The sequence below is a fragment of the Rhinopithecus roxellana genome, chromosome 4 (genome assembly GCF_007565055.1).
Source record: "Rhinopithecus roxellana isolate Shanxi Qingling chromosome 4, ASM756505v1, whole genome shotgun sequence".
In the NCBI taxonomy this organism is placed as follows: domain Eukaryota; kingdom Metazoa; phylum Chordata; class Mammalia; order Primates; family Cercopithecidae; genus Rhinopithecus; species Rhinopithecus roxellana.
Genome location: NC_044552.1, coordinates 46,944,898 through 46,965,712, shown reverse-complemented (window position 1 = coordinate 46,965,712; position 20,815 = coordinate 46,944,898). Strand labels below are relative to the sequence as shown.

The 20,815-nt window shown below is 35.6% G+C and overlaps 1 protein-coding gene across 4 annotated transcripts in view; it reads left to right on the top strand.

Annotated features, from left to right (window-relative positions):
* ZNF451 (zinc finger protein 451) overlaps positions 1–20,520 on the top strand; it is an 82,990-nt gene extending 62,470 nt beyond the window's left edge. For 2 of the 4 annotated variants that reach the window (XM_030928222.1, XM_010387927.2), the window contains 5 exons: positions 95–238; positions 1,613–1,743; positions 3,241–3,427; positions 10,233–10,301; positions 18,642–20,417. In XM_030928222.1, coding sequence (XP_030784082.1) covers positions 95–238; positions 1,613–1,743; positions 3,241–3,427; positions 10,233–10,301; positions 18,642–18,688 — 578 coding nt within the window. In that variant the 3' untranslated portion in view covers positions 18,689–20,417. Of the gene's footprint in view, positions 1–94; positions 239–1,612; positions 1,744–3,240; positions 3,428–10,232; positions 10,302–18,641 lie in introns of all 4 variants that reach the window. The other 2 variants (XM_010387929.2, XM_030928223.1) reach the window with 2 other exon arrangements.
* Positions 20,521–20,815: the final 295 nt, after the last annotated feature.

The following is a 20,815-nucleotide window of genomic DNA, read 5'->3' as shown; positions in this document are numbered from 1 at the left end:
TTGCATGTTAGCCTTCTAATATCTTTTGGACTTGAAATCAGAATGATTTTAGCAAATTCTTACTGAACTCATGTTGATATTTCTCTTTTCTCAGAGGAAGAAATTGTTGAGCTTCCAGATTTGGATTACCTGCGAACCATGACTCATATAGTCTTTGTAGATTTTGATAACTGGTCAAACTTTTTTGGTCATCTACCAGGGCATCTAAACCAAGGAACATTTATTTGGGGCTTTCAAGGTACGGTTAATAAGAAAAACAAAAGAAAACCGTTTTTCCCACCTCTTAGCCTATAGTTCAGTTTAAAAGCCTCCCCTTAAACCTTCCTGGATAGATCATAGGAACATAATTGGAATATTGTTCTTTTGTATTATAGTTACTCTGCTAGAGTCATTTTCTCTACATGCCTCTGTGGTAAATGTTACCTCTATCTGGTGACTCAAAGTTCATGGATCTTTTGGCCGGGTGCGGTGGCTCACGCCTGTAATCCCAACACATTGGAAGGCCGAGGCGGGTGGATCATGAGGTCAGGAGATCGAGACCATCCTGGCTAACACTGTGAAACCCTGTCTCTACTAAAAAAAAAATACAAAAAATTAGCCAGGTGTGGTGGCGGTTGCCTGTAGTCCCAGCTCCTCAAGAGGCTGAGGCAGGAGAATGATGTGAACCCGGGAGGCGAAGCTTGCAGTGAGCCGAGATTGCGCCACTGCCCTCCAGCCTGGGTGACAGAGCGAGACTCCGTCTCAAAAAAAAAAAAGAAAAAGTTCATGGATCTTTTGATACTGATTGAAAAAGCCTTTATTCAACACCTAAATTGTGTCAGGCACTATGGCTTTGTACTAATATGGTTACTGATTATTATGGTTTTATCCCTTTTAAAATACAAAGAAGCAGATGTTTTGTTTTTGTTTTTGTTTTTTTCCCTCAAAGTTTTAAAACTAATAAATAGCAGTTAACTTTTGAAATTTGTCCTCTCAACTACAGGACTAATGTCATTTTCAACATGTCATAACTGCCTCTTCGGTTCATCCTTGCTGTTCTTAAGTGTTCAGCTTCATCTAAACCTCTTTACAAATTGTTGACCAAACCTGGGGGAGAGGCTTCTTTGGTTTACAGAGGATTAGTATAGTGAGCATCTGCTATTGTTCGTGTTTGATAGAAAATAGCATGTAAAGAGAAAGATTGGGATTAAAGATAGAAACATACTGACCTGGATAAGTTAGCCAGTATAATTGCTTTAGTAAGTTGAGCTTTGGTGATTGCCCATCATTTCTGCATTGAACAGTGATGACATTTGTAAAAATGTCACCACTTATGCTTACACTTACAGAATAATGCCATTCAAAGAATTTTTGCACACATTACTTTTGATTTTGCTTAATATCCATGTGAGTTTTAAGATGAGTTGACAGATTCAGGGAATTTAGTCCACTTTCTCAAGACTGTACAGCAACAAGATGTTGATGCTTATGCTCGGATGGAGTTCTTCCACATTCTGATTTAGTACTTTGCCTCTAGAAAAGTTTTTTTTCTAGTATGTGTTTTTTCTTGATAAAATTTTTGGCCTTTCCTCTCGTGTTTGATTATCATTTTTGCTTTTTCTGAAATTAATAGGAGGAAACACCAATTGGAAGCCGCCGCTCAACTGTAAAATTTATAATTACCTGAACAGGATTGGATGCTTCTTCCTTCATCCTCGCTGTAGTAAAAGAAAAGATGCTGCTGATTTTGCCATATGTATGCATGTGAGTCATTGTTTTATTCAAAATCTAATGTGAATCTCACACCCACTTGCATTTTTTTCCCACTTGAATTGTAATGAGAGTTATAGACCATTCTTCAGTACTTCAGGTTCTACCTGTGACTATTATGAAGGCAGGACCCCATAGCATATTTTTATTGCTTTATCCTCAACATCTAGCAAACCTTCAGCTATCCATGGTAGACCCTCAACTATTTGTGGGATAAATGATCAAGAGATGATACTGTTTTTTGGTTTTAAGACAGTCTCACTCTGTTGCCCAGGCTGGAGTGCAGTGGCACAATCTCAGCTCACTGCAACCTCAGCCCCCTGGGCTCTAACGCTTGTTGTGCCTCAGCCTCCCAAGTAGCTGGGACTACAGGAGCATATCACCATGCCCGGCTAATATTTGTATTTTCAGTAGATGGGGTTTCTCCCTGTTAGCCAGGCTAGTCTCAAACTCCTGGCCTGAAGTGATCTGCCCGCCTAGGCCTCCCAAAGTGCTGGGATTACAGGTGTGAGCCACTGCACCCGCTGATGATACTGTATTTGATATATGTTAAGACATTTTCATATTTTAGTATCTCTAAAATTAAGAGGTACCTTAACAATCACTGTTGGCCTAGATAGAATTTGCATTTGCTTCTGCCTCTGCCAGGTACCTAGAGAAACTGCCAAACTGAGACCCACTTTACATTTTCTGCTTGAGGACTTACATGTCACACTGATAATGTGAATTTACTCTGCAAACTTGTTGACTACAGCTTATGGTTTAAACAACAAAAGATTTCTTTTTCCCTCTATCTAGTGCCAAGATTGAATCACGCAAATTGCCTTGCTTACCTTTTCTCTATGACAGATTTATTTCTTATTTACCCTTATATTGAGTGTATAGCCCATTGGTATTCCAACTTTATGTGAAGTCTGTTGGACTTCCATTTTGGCTTTTTCTTTTTATGGCACATAAAATAGCTTATCATATAATTTAATAGCATCTTATATTTGATTAAATGTGGGGTATTTAATTTATGAAGGAGGTCTTTCTCTCTGTTTTTTTTTTTTTCTTTTTGAGACGGAGTCTCACTCTGTTGCCCAGGCTGGAAGGCAGTGGCGCAATCTTGGCTGCACCTTCTACCTCCCGAGTTCAAACGATTCTCTAGCCTCAGCCTGGAGAATCCTGAGTACTTGGGATTACAAGCACATGCCACCACACCCAGCTAATTTTTGCATTTTGTAATAGAGACCGGGTTTTGCCATGTTGGCCAGGCTGGTCTCGAACTCCTGACCTCAAGTGATCCACCTGCCTCAGCCTCCCAAAGTGTTGGGATTACAGGCGTGAGTCACTCACCCAGCTGAAGGAGATCTTTGTGTCATACTTTGGTAGGGATTAGGGAACAAGCTGAATATACCTTCCTAGGTATGTGTTCATTGTGAATAGATATAACTTGTTTTGAAACTCGTGCTGATTTTTTATCAACCTGTGCCATTTGTTCTAACTTAGGCTGGCCGTCTAGATGAACAACTACCCAAGCAAATTCCTTTCACCATCCTCTCAGGAGATCAAGGTTTTCTGGAGCTAGAGAATCAATTTAAGAAGACTCAGAGGCCAGCTCATATACTAAACCCTCACCACTTAGAGGGAGATATGATGTGTGCCTTGTTAAATAGCATATCTGATACCACCAAAGGTACGCAGCTGCAGTCACAGTGCAAACCACCCAAGAGGAGGAGACTTCACTGCTGAGAGAAACCAATAAACTGCTGTCTGCTAGTGAACTGTTGCCTGCTTACTAAACCATCATGTTCTCTTACTTCTATCTTATCTTTTTAAAAAAAATCTCACTTTCATTCTTTAGTGTTTTAGAAGGAGGATGAATTCATAATAATTTTCTGGAGCCTTTTTTTGATCTAGTAGATAAAATCTATATTGATGTATATAAAATATATATTCGTGCGTTATAGTATGTTACTACAATTTTAAAAGCTCAGAATTCACATCTTCACTTTGTTCTTGATATTCCAAAGTGACCTTCAGTCTTTTAGAAAGCAGTGTGTTTACAGTTGAAAACCAGAAAGCAATAAACAAGGCAATCATTTAGGAGGTTGACAGTGACAAAATGAAATGCTATTAGGCTTTTAGGTCCTTAGAGAAGTGGGTACATCCTATCTTAATGCTGAGACTTGCACTTTCTTCTATACATTTGTGAGATTGTTCAATGAAAGGAGTGCTGATATCCATTTTCACTTTCTAGTATATAAGAAAAGATGTAATTCTAAGGATTCAGAAGTTTTGTTTTTCATTTTTCATAATTTCTGCAGTCAAATGTTCTACCACTGAGCTATACGTCTCTTTTTCGTAATCTCTGAAGAAATATGGATAGAATAATTAATGTTTAAATATCCTAATAATTTAAATTCATGAATAAGGTTTGAAGGTATTAATGAATTATCTTAATGAAAAATAGTGGCTTTTTGGCATTTTTATTGTGTGCCTTTAAAGTTTTCAACTCTGCTTGCCTCCTAGATTTTTTTTTCTTTCAATATATTTGGAAGCACATTTTGATTGAAAACCCATTTTGGAGAATTTTTCTCTAGTCACTGATTACAGTGGATCAATTCACTTCTGCAAAGTTAGGAATCAGTAATCTGTGCTCTTTATACTCTTTAAAGCAGAGTAATGATGAAAGATTATAAAAGAAAATGAACTCGTGTCTTTATGTCACTTTCTATTCTGTAATTTTTGTTTTCACTTGTTTTTTCTATCTGTGAATTTCTTTTTTCTTAACAACAACAACAACAAAACAAACAAACAAAAAAAAAAACGGACAGTGTGCAGTGGCTCACGTCTGTAATCCCAGCACTTTGGGAGACCAAGGCAGGTGGATCACCTGAGGTCAGAAGTTCAAGACTAGCCTGGTCAACATGGTGAAACCCCGTCTCTACTAAATATACAAAAATTAGCTGGGCATGGTGGCTGTTGCCTGTAATCCCAGCTACTCGGGAGGCTGAGGCAGTAGAATCACTTGAACCCGGGAGGCAGAGGTTGCAGTGAGCCGAGATGGTACCATTGTGCTCCAACCTGGGCAATAAGAGCAAAACTTCATCTCAAAAACAAACAAACAAAAATCAAAAACACCTCTTCTACTCTTTTGCAATCCCTTTCCCAGTCCTCAACATCTACTTAATATCCTGTAAGATAAAGTTTTACCTTTGCCACACAAGGCCAACCTCCCTTTCCTTCTCTTACGCTTCTGCTTTTGGGAACATTTATAACTCCAAATGTGAAAGCTGTTAGGGTTTTGCCTCTATTTCAATTATGTTTGGAATGAGAGGTGAATATGAGTAGGCTTTCATGGGTATATTAGGGTTGGAGGTAAGATATAGGTTATTAATATCTGCTGATGATGCCGTTCCAAATGACTCTTATGTTCTAGATATTCTTTTTTTTTTTTTTTTTAATCGCCTGTACTCAGTACTCATTTGAACTAACTACTTTTTGGAGGCACATGTGTACTTACTCTTAATTTCTGTGACATACAGAGATTGTGCACTGCATGAAGAAGGATATAGGTTTTGATTCAAATGCTATCTTTGCTGTTTCCTAGCAGTGCGATTTCAGGCATGTTACTTAACTTTTTTGGAGCCTCATTTTTTTCTGTTTATATGGTTGTAATAGTGATGTATGTAAAGTGTCTAGCACAGTATATAAAGCACTTTAGCTATTTAACAAATAATAGCTATTTTTTATTATTACTGCCATAAAAAGAAAATGTGATTCCTAGCCACTACATTTTTAATGTTACACTGAATCATAGTATGTTCAGGCTTGGTTATCTGATTTCAGATCAAATTTTTTCTTCGTGGAAGACTTAAAACCATCAAATTGCCTGTAGTGAACTTTATAAGGAATCAAAGAAAAATCATTTTCTTGGATAACTTTTTATTCCATTTCCTTTCCTAACAAATAGCTTTGTGAATAGTTGAGTGATAGTTTCTATTAAGGAATGGTATTTAATATATAATGGGACTCAGTAAATCTCTCAATGTCCATTAATATAATTTTTGTTACTAAAGAATGCCAGGATAACTCCTTGCACATAGCTAAACATGGTGTTCCTTCTTGTTTTCAGATTTGACAGCCAGTCAGTTTCTTAAGGCAATATGGTTTTTGGGATGAAGGGGTCACTGGACCTTTTTGAGGATCTGATGAAAACTTTCTATACCTTCCTTCCCCCAAAATAAACATATATATACTACATTGCATACAATTTCAAGGGATTTGTGGTCTCAGTGCTTCTAGTTGCCAGTCAACAAACAAAATTGTCCTTTGGGATGTAACCTAAGTTTATACTGTAAGTCAACAGTCCCCAACCATTTTGGCACCAGGGACTGGTTTCATGGAAAACAATTTTTCCATGGATGGGGGCAGGAGGTGGAGCATTAGATTCTCATAAGGAGCGCACAACCTAGATCCCTTGCATGTGCAGTTCACAATAGGGTTTGTGCTCCTGTGAGAATCTAATGCCGCTGCTGATCTGACAGGAGGAGGAGTTCAGGTGGTAATGCTGGCTCATCTGCTACTCACCTCCTGCTGTGCGGCCCAGTTCCTAACAGGCCACAGACTAGTACTGGTCCATGGCCTTGGGGTTGGTGACCCCTGCTATAAGTAACATAGAGTGATAAGTTCTCTCATATTTGTTATATAGCCAGGCTGGTGTTTTTCAGATTTTTGAATTTTTCACCAGAGCATGGAGAAGTGATACAAGTTTGAGTCTCTTATTCTTTATAAGTTTTCAGAAATTTACCATTAGCAGGACTAAAAAGTGGTTTTTATTAGACTGAAGATTGCTGTATAAATAGGATCTTGGGAATATTGTAATCAGAATCAATGATCGTATGGTATCATACTAGGAGAAATTAGTCGTTAATTTCTCTGTTAATTGAAAGTCTTTCCAGAGGTACTTATTTCAGTAAAAATACAAATATTTGGAGTTGCTGGTTCTGTATATCGGTGTCCAGTCATTTGTTCCTAAGGCATTGTTTTTTGCGTGGTGGGGAGGGGAAAGGTTAAGTAGCTTTATTACTGGTACTTTTTTATGCCTCCAACTTGGTTAATTAGGGTAAAAGTTCTTTTCTCTCCTTGTAAGCATCAGGGTTTCAACATGAATATTTTAATTATAGCTGTGATATATGTATAAATTATTGTAGAGACATTTAAAAAATCTGTTAACTTTAATTTCTGCCCCCACTTTGGTCTTCTTATCCTTCATCATTTCTATTTTATATTGTACTTTTCCTCACTTTCTTAACACTTAAGATACATGGATCCTTTCTGGTAATCCCAATCAGAGAAGCTAGGTAGACTTTCTTAGACCATTTACATTTTATTCCCAAATATTTCTTTATTTTAACTCAAGCCTTATGTTTCAGAGCAGATATAACTTGTCACTTAAATGTTGAAAGAAAAAAAAGTGAACTTTATTATTGAAAAAAGTGTATTGAAGTTTATTGTAGTTTATTGAAGACCTACTATGTGCCAGCCACCATGTTAACTGCTTTTTATGTTTGTAGTGTTTAAAGATGTTTAAATATGTTTAAAGAACTTCTTCCACATGCTTTTTAATCCGCTTTGCAAGCTGTGAAGTAGATGTTGGATTACCCCATTTTGTAAGTGTGGAAGGAAGCAGAGGTTCAGAAAGGTTAAATAATCTACCTGCAGCTGCACAGCAAGTGCTTTGCTTTTCATTAGTATCAGTGAGTAGGGTGAGACTTTCACTGACACAAATACCTGATTTCATGATGTAGAGCTAGCCACCCAGGGTGAATTACTGGCTCTAACCATGTCCTTGAAGAATGAAGATAATGGGAGATATTCAAACCACAGTATACATTACAGAATTTATATAAAGATATCAAACAAGTTTTTTCATTTTAAATAACATTCAGGAAGAATGCACTTTTTTTTTTTTTTTTTTTTTTTGGTCAGAAAAAATGATTTGGTTGTAGGTTCTGGTGCTTTAAAAAGTAAAGTGATTATATCCTGAATATAGCCAAGGAAAGCAATTAGCATTCTAATTTCTCTAGGATCTTTTGTCTCATAATTAAACGAGTAAGCACCATCTTTACAGGCTCCTCAAGAAGTTGACACTAGACCTACAAGCACTGCAGTGAACTTATTTGAGTACTGCAACATGCAGTTTCAAAGAAATTCTGCCTGAGACTTTTTATATCCATTTAGTTGTGACTTCATTGTGAAGGAATGGGTTAGAAGCAGTAAGTATGGTTGTTATCTATAGAGTCATACCAATTACACAGATTTTTAAATCCATCTTACAAATATAGAGCATAAACATTCACCTAGGTGCTATGAAAGTGTAGGTGATTGAAGCATCATGGCCTGTGGAATAGGTATTACCTAAAATAATTGTTGAATTATTTCTGAAAGTCTGTCTGCCTATTGTTTCCTCAGCCTGTTACTGAAAGCTATAGGTTGTTTCTTTGGACACCATGATAAAAATATGTTTGATAAAACTAATTCCATGCAAAGGTACTGAAAATAAGAAAGAATATTTACAGTTTTCTCTGTTCTTCTGAGGAGGTTGACTGGGGCAAAAGAAACCTTTTATGATATTAATATTTGCAACCCCATGTCAAGTTAATCCTTGAGAAATCAAGGATTTGTCATTATTCAAACCTGAAGTGTAGCCTTAGGCCTTGCAAGCAATGATGAATTGTTTGGATGAGTTATAACATTCTGCTTTTGACTGACCTTGACTTTAAATTGTAATAACAGAAACCTGTGGGTATTTTCCTTTTGTTCTTAATGTTTAGAGCAAGCTTGTTTAACCTGCAGCCGATGGGCCACATGTGGCCCAGTTCATCTTTGAATGTGGCCCTACACAAATTCATAAACTTTCTTAAAACATTATGAGAGTATTTTTTTTTTTTTTTTGCGTTTTTTGTTTTGTTTTTTTGTTTGTTTTGTTTTGCTCATCGGCTATCATTAGTGTATTTTATGTGTGGCCCAAGACAATCTTCTTCCAATATGGCCCAGGCAAGCCAAAGAGTGGACACCCCTGGTTTAGAGGTTTAATTTTGTTCTTTAATTTGTAAATTGTAATGTTTTATTTACCGAAAACATTGCTTGAAATACTTGAAGTATTTTGCTGGAATTCATAGCAAAGATGACTTGTAAAAACAAATTTCTGCAGCAAAAAAATATAGTGAAATATAGTGATTTAATTTTTATTTATAGATACTTAAATGTCTTTTTAATGTATATTTTAAGTTTTTAAGTTTGCACAGAAACAAGTATGTCTATATGGTTTGTATTTAGTTAAGTGCTGATTCAAGTCACTGACATATATCATATATAGATGCATATCTGTTTATATTTGTATAAATATATCTTGATATAAATATATATTTATTTAAATATAGTTAAAGTGATAAGCAAAACATTAGGTCATTGATAGTACCATGTTTCAAATTTTTTAAAGATGAACTTTATTTTTGAGAATAGTTTTAGACTTACAAAAAAGTTGTGAAGATAGTACAGTGTTTCCATGTACACATACTCAGTTTCCCTTATTAGTAACATCTTATATTAGTGTGATACATTTGGCATAATCAACGGAACAATATTAGGACGTTATTACTAATTCCAGCCTTTAGTTTTTCCCCAGTGTCCTTTTTCTTTTTTCCCTTCCCCTCACCTCTTTTCTTTCTTTTCCCATCTCGTCTCATTTCGTTTCTTGAGACAGGGTCCCACTCTGTCACTCAGGTTGGAATGCAGTGGTGTGATCTCAGCTCACTGCAACCTCCACCTCCCAGGTTCAAGCAATTCTCCTACCTCAGCCTCCCAAGTAGCTGGGACTATAGGCACGTGCCACCATACCTGGATAATTTTTGTATTTTTGGTAGAGACAGGGTTTTGCTATGTTGCCCAGGCTGGTCTCGAACTCCTGAGCTCAGGCAATCCACCCACTCCGGCCTCCCAAAATGCTGGAATTACAGATGTGAACAACCACACCTGGCCTCAATATCCTTTTTCTACCCCAGGACCTCATTTTTGATCCCACGTGACATTTAGACATTAATCTCCTTAGGCTCCATGGTTCAAATTTTAAGTGAGTTTTGCAGTGCCTTTTCAGTCATACCGTATTATAAAGCCTTCGGTCTCTCATTATGAAAGCATGTAAAACATCAGGTAAGTAAGCTTGTGCTATGCAAGAGGCATTGTTAATTAAAACCTATGGTGTTATCTCCATAGAGATGAATGCATATGATTTTCAAAATATAGGAGAATTTAATCTGTCACAATTTTTAATATTATTTGGTAAGCATTGGAAAAAACCTAGTGTGGGAAAGTAGTGTAACACTAATGAACTGTATTGTAATGAGTAAGGTTGGGTATGAGAAGTTATTGAAAATAATATTGAGAATACATAAATTTATGGGACAATAACTGCATGTATTGATTCTTCTTTACAGAATGTGACAGTGATGATAACATGGGTGCCAAAAATACTTCAATAGGAGAAGAATTTATATCCACAGAAGGTAACCTAATAGAGTTAATTTCTTTTCTGCTTGACTGTATTTGTATTTTTTTTATTTCTGTCTCTCACCCATTCACCCCTTACTCCCTTCTACCCCCAAGTTGAAACATTTTCTCAGTTTGAAGGATAGCTTTGCATTTTTCATGTAAGACGACTTAGGGGTAATACTAATTTAGAAAGCTAGAATGTGTCAGCCAATTATGGCCCTTGGATCAAATCCAGTCCACTACCTTTAGGAACACAGCCATACATTTAAGTATTGTCTATGCTATTGCTTTTGTACCACAACTGCATGGTTGAGTAAGTGTGGCACGGATAGTAGAGCCCCTCCATCCCCACCCCCCTCAAATAATTATTTTCTAACCCTTTAAAAAGAAAAAGTTTGCTAACTCCTGGGCTAGGAGACAATTCTGATTTCCTAATTGTTATTTATCTTGAATAGTATTAAGAGTATTAGAAGACAGGCAGTGGAACTCTAAAAGCAAGCACCTATATCTAAATGTAAATGGGCTTTTTTAAATAAATTTTTTTAAAAGGGGGTTTTTTTTTTTTTTTTGGTTTTTGGTTTTGGTCACTCTGTCACCCAGACTGGAATGCAGTGGTAAAATCTTAGCTCACAGCAACCTTTGCCTCCTGGGTTCAGGCGATTCTTGTGCCCCAGCCTCCAGAGTAGCTGGTATTACAGGCGTGTGCCTCTGCCACGCCAAGCTAAAAATTAAAATTCTCTTGTACTCTTCTTAAAGGAAAAGCTATTTCCTTCCGTAGGTTAAAGAGAACTTTTTATGTCACTTGGCATCAAATCATTTGCTGGCTGTACCATTATTTGGTTGTGTCTTGTAACCATTCTTTTCTTTGGTTTTTCTATAACAGACTGCACTTTTTAATAACCAGGGGGAAATTAGATAATAGATCTTAGAAAATACTTTGAGCTTCACTGGAGAAGTTGAAAGTATTATATCAGCATCTTTGACGTTAAAGAAAAACAGCAGGAGTCTTCACGTACATTCCAGTATAATGTTTATTGTTGGAGACTGTAGGGTAGGACTGTGGAGGCTGGAAAGTAGGGATGGAAATATGTGACTGAACACACAAACAGAATGGCCCGACTGATATGTTTTCTTTGCATTTCTTTGATCTCAGGTAATACAACTAGTTTAAGAGCATACTAGAGCTTTATGGTATTAAGAGTTTGGGAAATGGAGTCTGGCAGTGGAATCGATTCATCCATTAGATGAAGTAGATAGCTGTAATCTTTCTGCCTTATAGCCAGATTCATTGGTTAAACAAAACTGGCAATAAATCTACAGCTAATTGGAAGGAAGCAAGTTTTTTGACCAACTTCTTTTCCCAGCATGGTCTTTCAAGGTCTAGCTCAATGCTTAGCAGCCACATAATGATGAATTAAACAAATGAAAGAACTTTTGTGTGTTCTGAACAAAAACTGCCAATTAAGTTGTTTATCAAGGCCACTAAAAGATAAACAGTACTGAACGTCTGAAGAGTTCAGATTTTGCAACTTTTATTTGACACCTTGTGACTCATCCTGTGGAAAATGCCAGGCAAAATTACAACTTTTAAATAGTTATAAGCCGTCACAGTTTTGTGGGCTCCTACCTAACCTAGGAAATCTAAGATTTGTGTAACTGGATATGTACCAGATATTATCTATGTAATGCATTTTATGGTTTGGAGGTGGAGATGTGACATTTTTGTGATTATTTGGTTTGGAAAAATAATAATTTTTATAGAATTCAAGAGAAGATACTTTAAACCTATAACTAGTCATAGTTAAAATAGAGGTGGGGATAAAATCCTTTAATTCAAAGAAAAACCAAAGGTGTTTGTGTTTTGTATCCTGATGCTTTACATAAAATAAGTGTGAGAAGCACACGATGTTTCACATAAGGAATATGGGCTCCTTTGCACTTTTCTCTAACATTCTTCTTTTTTTCTCCTCCTCATCACCCCAAAAGAGCTAACTCGAATTTCATCTCTTAGGTTGAACCATATAGAATTGCCGTTTTTGTAGGCACTGTTGTATGGTCAGTGCCTTTCCTAGATTGTCCATCTTTAGACACAGCCAACCACTCTCTATTCTGGGCTCCCTCTGTATCAGGCCAAATGGATTTAAAATACTTCTGTCTATATCTTTGATCTCCACAGACTGTAAGCTCCTTAGGGTGTAGGATCATGTTTTATTTATCTTACTTCAGCAGCACCTAGCACAGTGTTTGGCACAAAATGATTGCTTGTGAAATGAATAAACTTTTAACAAACTTAAAACATGTTAGAGCCACCATTTCCCTATAAATGGATAAGGGAAATTGAGATAGAGGCTATTTTGTTGTAGAATATTGGGTTATTTTGTTGACCTTGAACCACAGAAGCAAAATAATGTTCTCGTCTACACCTGATAACAAAACTGAAAAAAAATTTAAGCAACCTCTTAAGCCTCTTTTTATTCCTTCCTTTCCCAGTACAACTCTGTAAATGCCTGAGAAATAGTGGCAGAAGACAGGATAAATTTGCTTATGGCTTTTTGCCTTAGGGTAATCCCCCTCCTTCCGTGATTTGTCTTATTCTTTGTTGTTCCCCATAGACCAATATCAAACTCTGACCACACAGGCCAGCCATAACAATCCTATGTAATCTATTTCCTGTACTTGACAGAGGAAACAGATGCCACATAATGTGGTGGTGAAAAGTACAGTCTTTGGATTCATACTGCCTAAGTTAAAACTCTGCGCTTACAAGTTGTGTAATATTGGACAAGTCACTTAACTTCACCGTGCTTCAGCTTCTTCCTTTTAAATATGGGAATATTAGTATACCTATCTTACTAGAATAACATGACATATGATAAATAGTATATATTGGTTGCTGCTATTGTTACTGGGATTATGATGATCATTATGTCATTATTTATATCTTCACCTAAGGTCTCCTCTAGAGGTATGTCTATTAACTAGAGGTATTCTGACTCAAATTGCTGGAAGAGACAGAAAACAGCATTGCATAGATAATTTTCTATGCAAAACCAGCTTCCTATAAATGTTAGCGATATGCTTTATTTGGAGAATTCCTTCAATAGCAGTCAAAACTACTCTTAATCTTAACAACCTGTGAGAGTCAGACTATTCTCTTCATTTTATATGAAAAACTGAGGCTTCTAAACATTAAGTAATTGTAATTTGTAAAAGTAATTTGGCCTTACATCGACAGTTTTAAAATGATTGGGGCACCATTTCTATATGTCTTGTACCTCCTACTACTGGTTGTTTTTGCTGTTTGTTTGCCATAATTACTGCTCTCAAAGTAAATGAAATTAAGGCAGAGAGAAAGGAGCGTAAGGGGAACACAGACCTAGCCACAGAATAGAAAAACACAGATTTTTCACAAGTGCTCTTTAGTTTTTCATATGGCTTCAAGTTACTGTTTGATGTTCTTTAATTTCAATCTGAGAGATTCTCTTTAGCATTTCTTATAGGGCAGGTCTGCTAGTAAATTCTGTAGTTTTTGTTTATCTGATAATTTCTTTAAGAATAGTTTTGTCAGATGTAGAATTCTTGATTGACATTCTTATTTTCTGGTTTCCATGGTTTTTTATAAGAAATCAACTGGTAATTTTATTAAGGCTCTCTTGTATGTGATGAGTTGTTTCTTTCTTGTTGCTTTCATTGTCTTTGGCTTTTGATAGTTTGACTATAACATGTCTCAGTGTGGGTCTCTTTAGAGTTCATTGAGCTTCTTGGATATGTAGATTCACCTCTTTCATCAAATTTAGGAGTTTTTTGACCATTATTTCTTCAAACATTCTTTCTGATCCTATTTCGCTTCCCCTCTCAGGACTCCTGTAATGCATATGTTAGTTCGCTTGATGGTGTCCCACAGGTCCCTTGGACTCGGTTTACTTTTCTTCATTTTTCTTTCTGTTCCTCACACTGGATGACTGATTGATTGATTTAGACTGAACCCAAACCAAGACACATACTGGAGTAATTAATTAATTATATTATACTTTTAAGTTCTAGGGTACATGTGCACAACGTGCAGGTTTGTTACATATGTATACATGTGCCATGTTGGTGTGCTACACCCATTAACTCGTCATTTACATTAGGTTTATCTTCTAATGCTATCCCTCCCCCCTCTCCCCACCCCACAACAAGCTCTGGTGTGTGATGTTCCCCTTCCTGTGTCCAAGTGTTCTCATTGTTCAGTTCCCACCCAAGTGAGAACATGCGGTGTTTGGTTTTCTGTTCTTGCGACAGTTTGCTGAGAATGATGGTTTCCAGCTGCATCCATGTCCCTACAAAGGACATGAACTCATCCTTTTTTGTGGCTGCATAGTATTCCATGGTGTATATGTGCCACATTTTCTTAATCCAGTCTGTCATTGATGGACATTTGGGTTGGTTCCAAGTCTTTGTTATTGTGAATAGTGCCACAGTAAACATATGTGTGCATGAGTCTTTATAGCAGCATGATTTATAATCCTTTGGGTATATACCCAGCAATGGGATGGCTGGGTCAAATGGTATTTCTAGTTCTAGATCTTTGAGGAATCGCCACACTGTCTTCCACAATGGTTGAACTAGTTTACATTCCCACCAACAGTGTAAATGTGTTCCTATTTCTCCACATCCTCTCCAGCAACTGCTGTTTCTTGATTTTTTAATGATTGCCATTCTAACTGGTGTGAGATGGTATCTCATTGTGGTTTTGATTTGCATTTCTCTGATGGCGAGTGATGATGAGCATTTTTTCATGTGTCTGTTGGCTGCATAAATGTCTTCTTTTGAGAAGTGTCTATTCATATCCTTTGCCCACTTTTTGATGGGGTTGTTTGTTTTTGTCTTGTAAATTTGAGTTCTTTGTAGGTTCTGGATATTAGCCCTTTGTCAGATGAGATTGCAAAATTTTTTTCCCATTCTGTAGGTTGCCTGTTCACTCTGATGGTAGTTTCCTTTAGAAGCTCTTCAGTTTAATTAGATCCCATTTGTCAATTTTGGCTTTTGTTGCCATTGCTTTTGGTGTTTTAGACATGAAGTCTTTCCCCATGCCTATGCATACTGGATAATTTAAATTGTCCTATCTTTAAATTTGCTGACTCTTTCTTCTTTGTACTTAAATTCATTAAGCCCCTCTAAAGATTTTTCATTGTATTTATTGTACTTTTCAGTTCCTGAGTTTCTATTTGATGGGCTTTTAATAATTCTGCCTCATTATTGATACTCTTAATTTTGTTCATACATTGTTTTCCTGGTTTCCTTTAGTTCTTTGAACATACATAAGACAGTTAGCTTAAAGCTTTTGTCACCCATGCTATATCATGTAGCCTGTTGCTTCTAGTCTACAAACCTGTATAGCATGTTATTGTGCTGAATACTGTAGACATTGTAACATAATGGTAAATATTTGTGTATCTAAACATAGAGACATAAAAATACATAAAAAATGGTACACCTGTATAAGGTACTTACCCTGAATGGAGCTTGCAGGATGGGGAAGTTGCTCTGGGTGAGTGAGTGAGTGACTGGTGAGTGAATGTGAAGGTCTAGGTTGTTACTGTACTCTACTGTAGATTTTATAAACATTGTACAATTAGGATATACTACATTTTTTTTTTTTTTTTTTTTTGAGACGGAGTCTCGCTCTGTTGCCCAGGCTGGAGTGCAGTTGTGGGATCTCTGCTCACTGCAGCCTCCGCCTCCCGGGCTTAAGCGATTCTCCTGCCTCAGCTTCCCAAGTAGCTGGGATTATAGGCATGTGCCACCAAGCCCGGCTAATTTTTGTATTTTTAGTAGAGATGGGGTTTCTCCATGTTGGCCAGGCTGGTCTCGAACTCCTGACCTCAGGTGATCCGCCCACCTTGGCCTTCCAAAGTACTGGGATTCAGGCATGAGCCACCAAGCCCGGCCTATATTACATTAAAAAGAAATTTTTTTTTCTTCAATAATCAGTTCACCTTAGCTTACTGTAACTTGTATAAACTTTAAAATTTTTAACTTTTTGTCTCTATTGTAATGACACTTAAAACACAAACACTTTGTACAGCTATAGAGAAATATTTTCATTATATTCTTATTCTATAAGCTTTTCCCTACTTTTAAATTGTTTTATTACTTTTAAAACTTTTTTATTGAAAACTAAGACAAACACATATATTAGCTTAGACCTACAAAGAGTCAGGATCATCAATATACTTTTATAAGAAGCAGTACCCTCTAAAATAATAATAAAAAGTATAATAAATACATAAACCAGTACCAGAGTTTATTATAATTTTCAAGTGTTATGTACTGTACATAATTGTATGTGCTATACTTTTATACAACTGACAACAGCATCACCACAAACACATGAGTAATGTGTTGTGCTGCAACATGAAGATGGCTATGACACCACTAGACAATAGGAATTTTTCAGGTCTATTATAATCTTATGGGACCACTGTTGTATATGTGGTCCATTGTTTACCAAAAGTTGATACACAGCACGTGACCATACTTGCCTTTTGTTTTTTATAGTCTTTCAGCTGGCAAGTTTAATACCTATAAGCTCACTGGAGGTATGATATATTTGTATAGATGTTGCTGTACTTAACAATGGTTTGATTTATGATTTTTTGACTTTATAAGGATGTGAAAGCAATATGCCTAAACTTGAACTGTAACTTGTATAAACTTTAAAATTTTTAACTTTTTGTCTCTATTGTAATAACACTTAAAACACAAACATTTTGTACAGCTATAGAGAAATTTTTTCTTTATATCCTTATTCTGTAAGCTTTTCCCTACTTTTAAGTAGAGAAACAGTGGTCTCATAAGATTATAATAGACCTAAAAAATTTCTATTGCCTAGTGGTGTCATAGCCATCTTCATGTTGCAGCACAACACATTACTCATGTGTTTGTGGTGATGCTGTTGTCAGTTGTATAAAAGTATAGCACATACAATTATAAATTGTACAGTACATAACACTTGAAACTTGTACTTGAAACATTTAGTATAAACCATACTTCAGATTTTGAATTTTAGTTCAAAAATTTTTATAACTTTAATTGTAGAACAGACATTGTGTTAAGACTATTTCATATATATATATATATATACATACATACATACACATATAACCTACTATCATTTATTAAAAAGACTTTTCCCTATCATTCTGCAGTGCTACCTTTGTTATAAATCCAATGTCCATATATGCATGGGTCTGTTTCTGAGCTGTCTATGCTGTTCCTTTGGTCTGTTTATTCTTGCACTAGTACCACATTATTAATTACTGTAACTTTATAATGTGTTCATATCTTAGACAAGTCTTGTCCCCTTGTTTTTCTTTGGTAAGAGTGTCTTCGCTTTTCTTTGCATTTCCTCATCCCTTTTAATTCATCTTAGGGGCAACTAACTGATCCTAGAGTGTAGCTTTAACTTGATACACAGTTCATGCTAGTTTGTGGTACTTTAAATTAGACAACACTAGTGTCCCCACTCAGAGGAACATGCAGTTGCATCTTAGGGAGATCACTGGTGTCTGCAGCCGAGTAGCCTCTGAGAGACTGTGGACCAGATGGGATGAGATAAATCTGGTGTGAGAAGCTAGTGAAGGCCAAGAAATTGACACCAAATTTCACCCTCCTGGATTTTAGCATCATTCCCAAGGAGGAGATATAACCCAACTATTGTGAACCCAGTAATGTCTGTCTTGTTCACTGTTACATTGCTGTTCCTGGTATATAATGGGCATTCAATAAATATTTGTCAAATGAGTTTACATACATCTGCATACAGCCTATATTATATGCTTCTCAGATGACATTTATGTGGCTATGAGTTTCACTACCTTAGATGCTAGGATGCTTGAAGCTAATTTTTCCCCAGCTTTATTGAGGTATAATTAAAAATTAAACTAAATTTTTAATGTCCTATGACATTTTGTCATTTCATGGAGTTGCCTTTCTGTTTAAAGTCTTATATGTATCACCTCGAGTCTTTTAGGAAATAAGTGGTACAGATTCTGTGTTGAAACAAGTTATTACCTGTCAGTGATTTTAAAAGTTTGTTGACTTTCTACATCCCTAAGTGGAATTAACTTGCAAGTTCCTTAGCACACTAAGTTCATATATAAAATTCAATCAAGATCATATCTAGATTTTCATATTTCAAAATACTCAATTTTTTAGTAGAGAAACTGCCAAGTTATCCTATGTTTTTCCATTTTGATTTTACTTTCCTTCTTGAAAAGATGAATACAGTTGATGAAACTTAAATAAATACAGCACATGTTGAGTAGTTTTCTGCCCTAAGTGTTAAAATTCTATGTTTTTTAATGCAGATGTGGAATTAGAAGAAGCTATTAGAAGAAGTCTTGAGGAAATGTAATTAAAGATATTACCACACAACATCAAGTGGCCTTGAAGAGACTCAGATAATGAATTCTTGAGTTTGTTTTCTAAAGGAGACCAGAAATCCACTATTACAAATGTATTTGAAAACATGGTTTTGCTTTCATATGTTCAAAATCTGATCTTTGTTTTGTATTTTTGTGTTAATGTGCAAAAATGTACAGAAGGAATAGAATACATGTTCATGCAAATATAAATCATGTATTCTAATATAGGTATAACATTTTCCCAGTTAACTTTGAATTTATATATTTAAAGGATTTAAAAAAAAAAAAAAGGAAAGCTCTTAACAGTTGTTTCCCAAATAGCATTAGTTCTTTAATTTTATTTGTACGGTACAAATGATTCTAGTTTATTTTTTTAGGAGTGAAAATGAATATAAAAAAGGTGACATAGGTCAAGTTTTCCATAAATTCTACTTCTCATGTGGCACTATTATATATTACCTTTGAGATCTTTGTTTATGTTTATTAGAAGAGGGTAATGGAAACTGATCATGGAAACACTTAAAATTTTATCAGCAGTGTTCTTTGTGGGTGCCATGCAGATGTGAATTATTGCTTTAATTAGAGCAGCACATTGCTAAAATAAAAAATACATCTTAATTTTTAAGAAATAATTTAAATGAAACAATTTCCATTCCTTTTACCTGCTTAGACTTTTATGTGACTTGTATGATCTCCTGTTTAAAGGGAATAGTGTCAAAATATTTGCATAAAATTATTTTTCATAATACTAGTCCTTTTTTATATATTTGTGTAAACATAATATTCTTCAAGAAATAATGTTGAAAGCCTACTCAGGAATAATCTTCCTTAACTCTTTAAAATTTTTATTTCATATGGAGTGTCTTCAGTTTAGTTATTCACTGAATTGTCAGTTTCCTTCATTTGGTATTACATATTTAATTCTTAAATATTGAGGCCCCATTGTGAGTAATACAAAATACGGCATAAGTAGAAGACTAAGAAGGGCTTGTCATATTATCTTTGTGTATATGCTTCATGTTATTTGACCAGAAATGTCTTATCTCTAAAAATTTTTAGTAGTGATTATTTACCAAATTTAAAAACATTTCCATAAATATAAAGCTTTCCTTTATATTTAAGACAAAATATAAAGGCTAGAATTTTGTTCCTTCTCTGTAACACTAAATATTTTAGTGTGAAATTGAATTTTTTTATTACTATAGTCTTTTCCATCTACAATTTGTGTTTTTAATTTCTTGATATGTCACTTCTGTTCCTCCCTGCTTGCATTTTTTTAAAAGTAGACATTGTGGCTTGAGAATTTATCAATCATCTTTCCAAAATGACCACATTGTGCATTTAGTTTGTATGTTTAAGTGGTCAAGCAAGGCTCTAGGAGGTAGTCACTGAGCTGGACCTTAAACACATCTGCAGGAGCTCACAAAATAGGAGCAAAAGAGGCATTCCAGAAAGATGAGTGGTTAAGCAGATGTGGGGGCAGGGCAAGAGGAGACAGCTCCTTGTTGCTAGAGATTCTACACAAAGGTGTCATGGACACTGATGCTCTATTAAGAAGCTTTTGTGGTGTGTGTGGTAGAGAATAAGGCTTTTGATATGACAGGAAAGGGATATTTCATCATGACTCTTAAGGTAACTGGGTTGTTTAATGTTTTAATTGATAATTGTCACTGATTGTATTTCTACCTGTTAAATAATTAAAAATCATCTTAAAATTCATACTTTGGCTTTAATTTAGACAAAAGGAGATGTAATCGCTGTGTAACATTAGAGAAAGTTATATGGATTATCATCAAAAGTAAATGTTTCTAACATTGACAAAGATGTTTATCTTTTCATTACATCATTCACTCATTAATTCATTCAATCACAAAATATTTATTGAGTACCAACCATGTGCCAGCAACTATTCTAAGCACTTGGAATAGACCAGTAAGCAAAACAAAGCCCTTTACCCCTCTGTGGAGCACACATTGGTGGAGAGAAGGAGATTGTACAATGTTAGTAAGCAAGCAAATAAAACTGCATATCTGATGGTGATACATGTAACAAAGGAAAATAAAGAAGGGAAGGGAATAAATAGTGCAGGGACAGGGAGTTGCAGGGAGGCTTGCTAT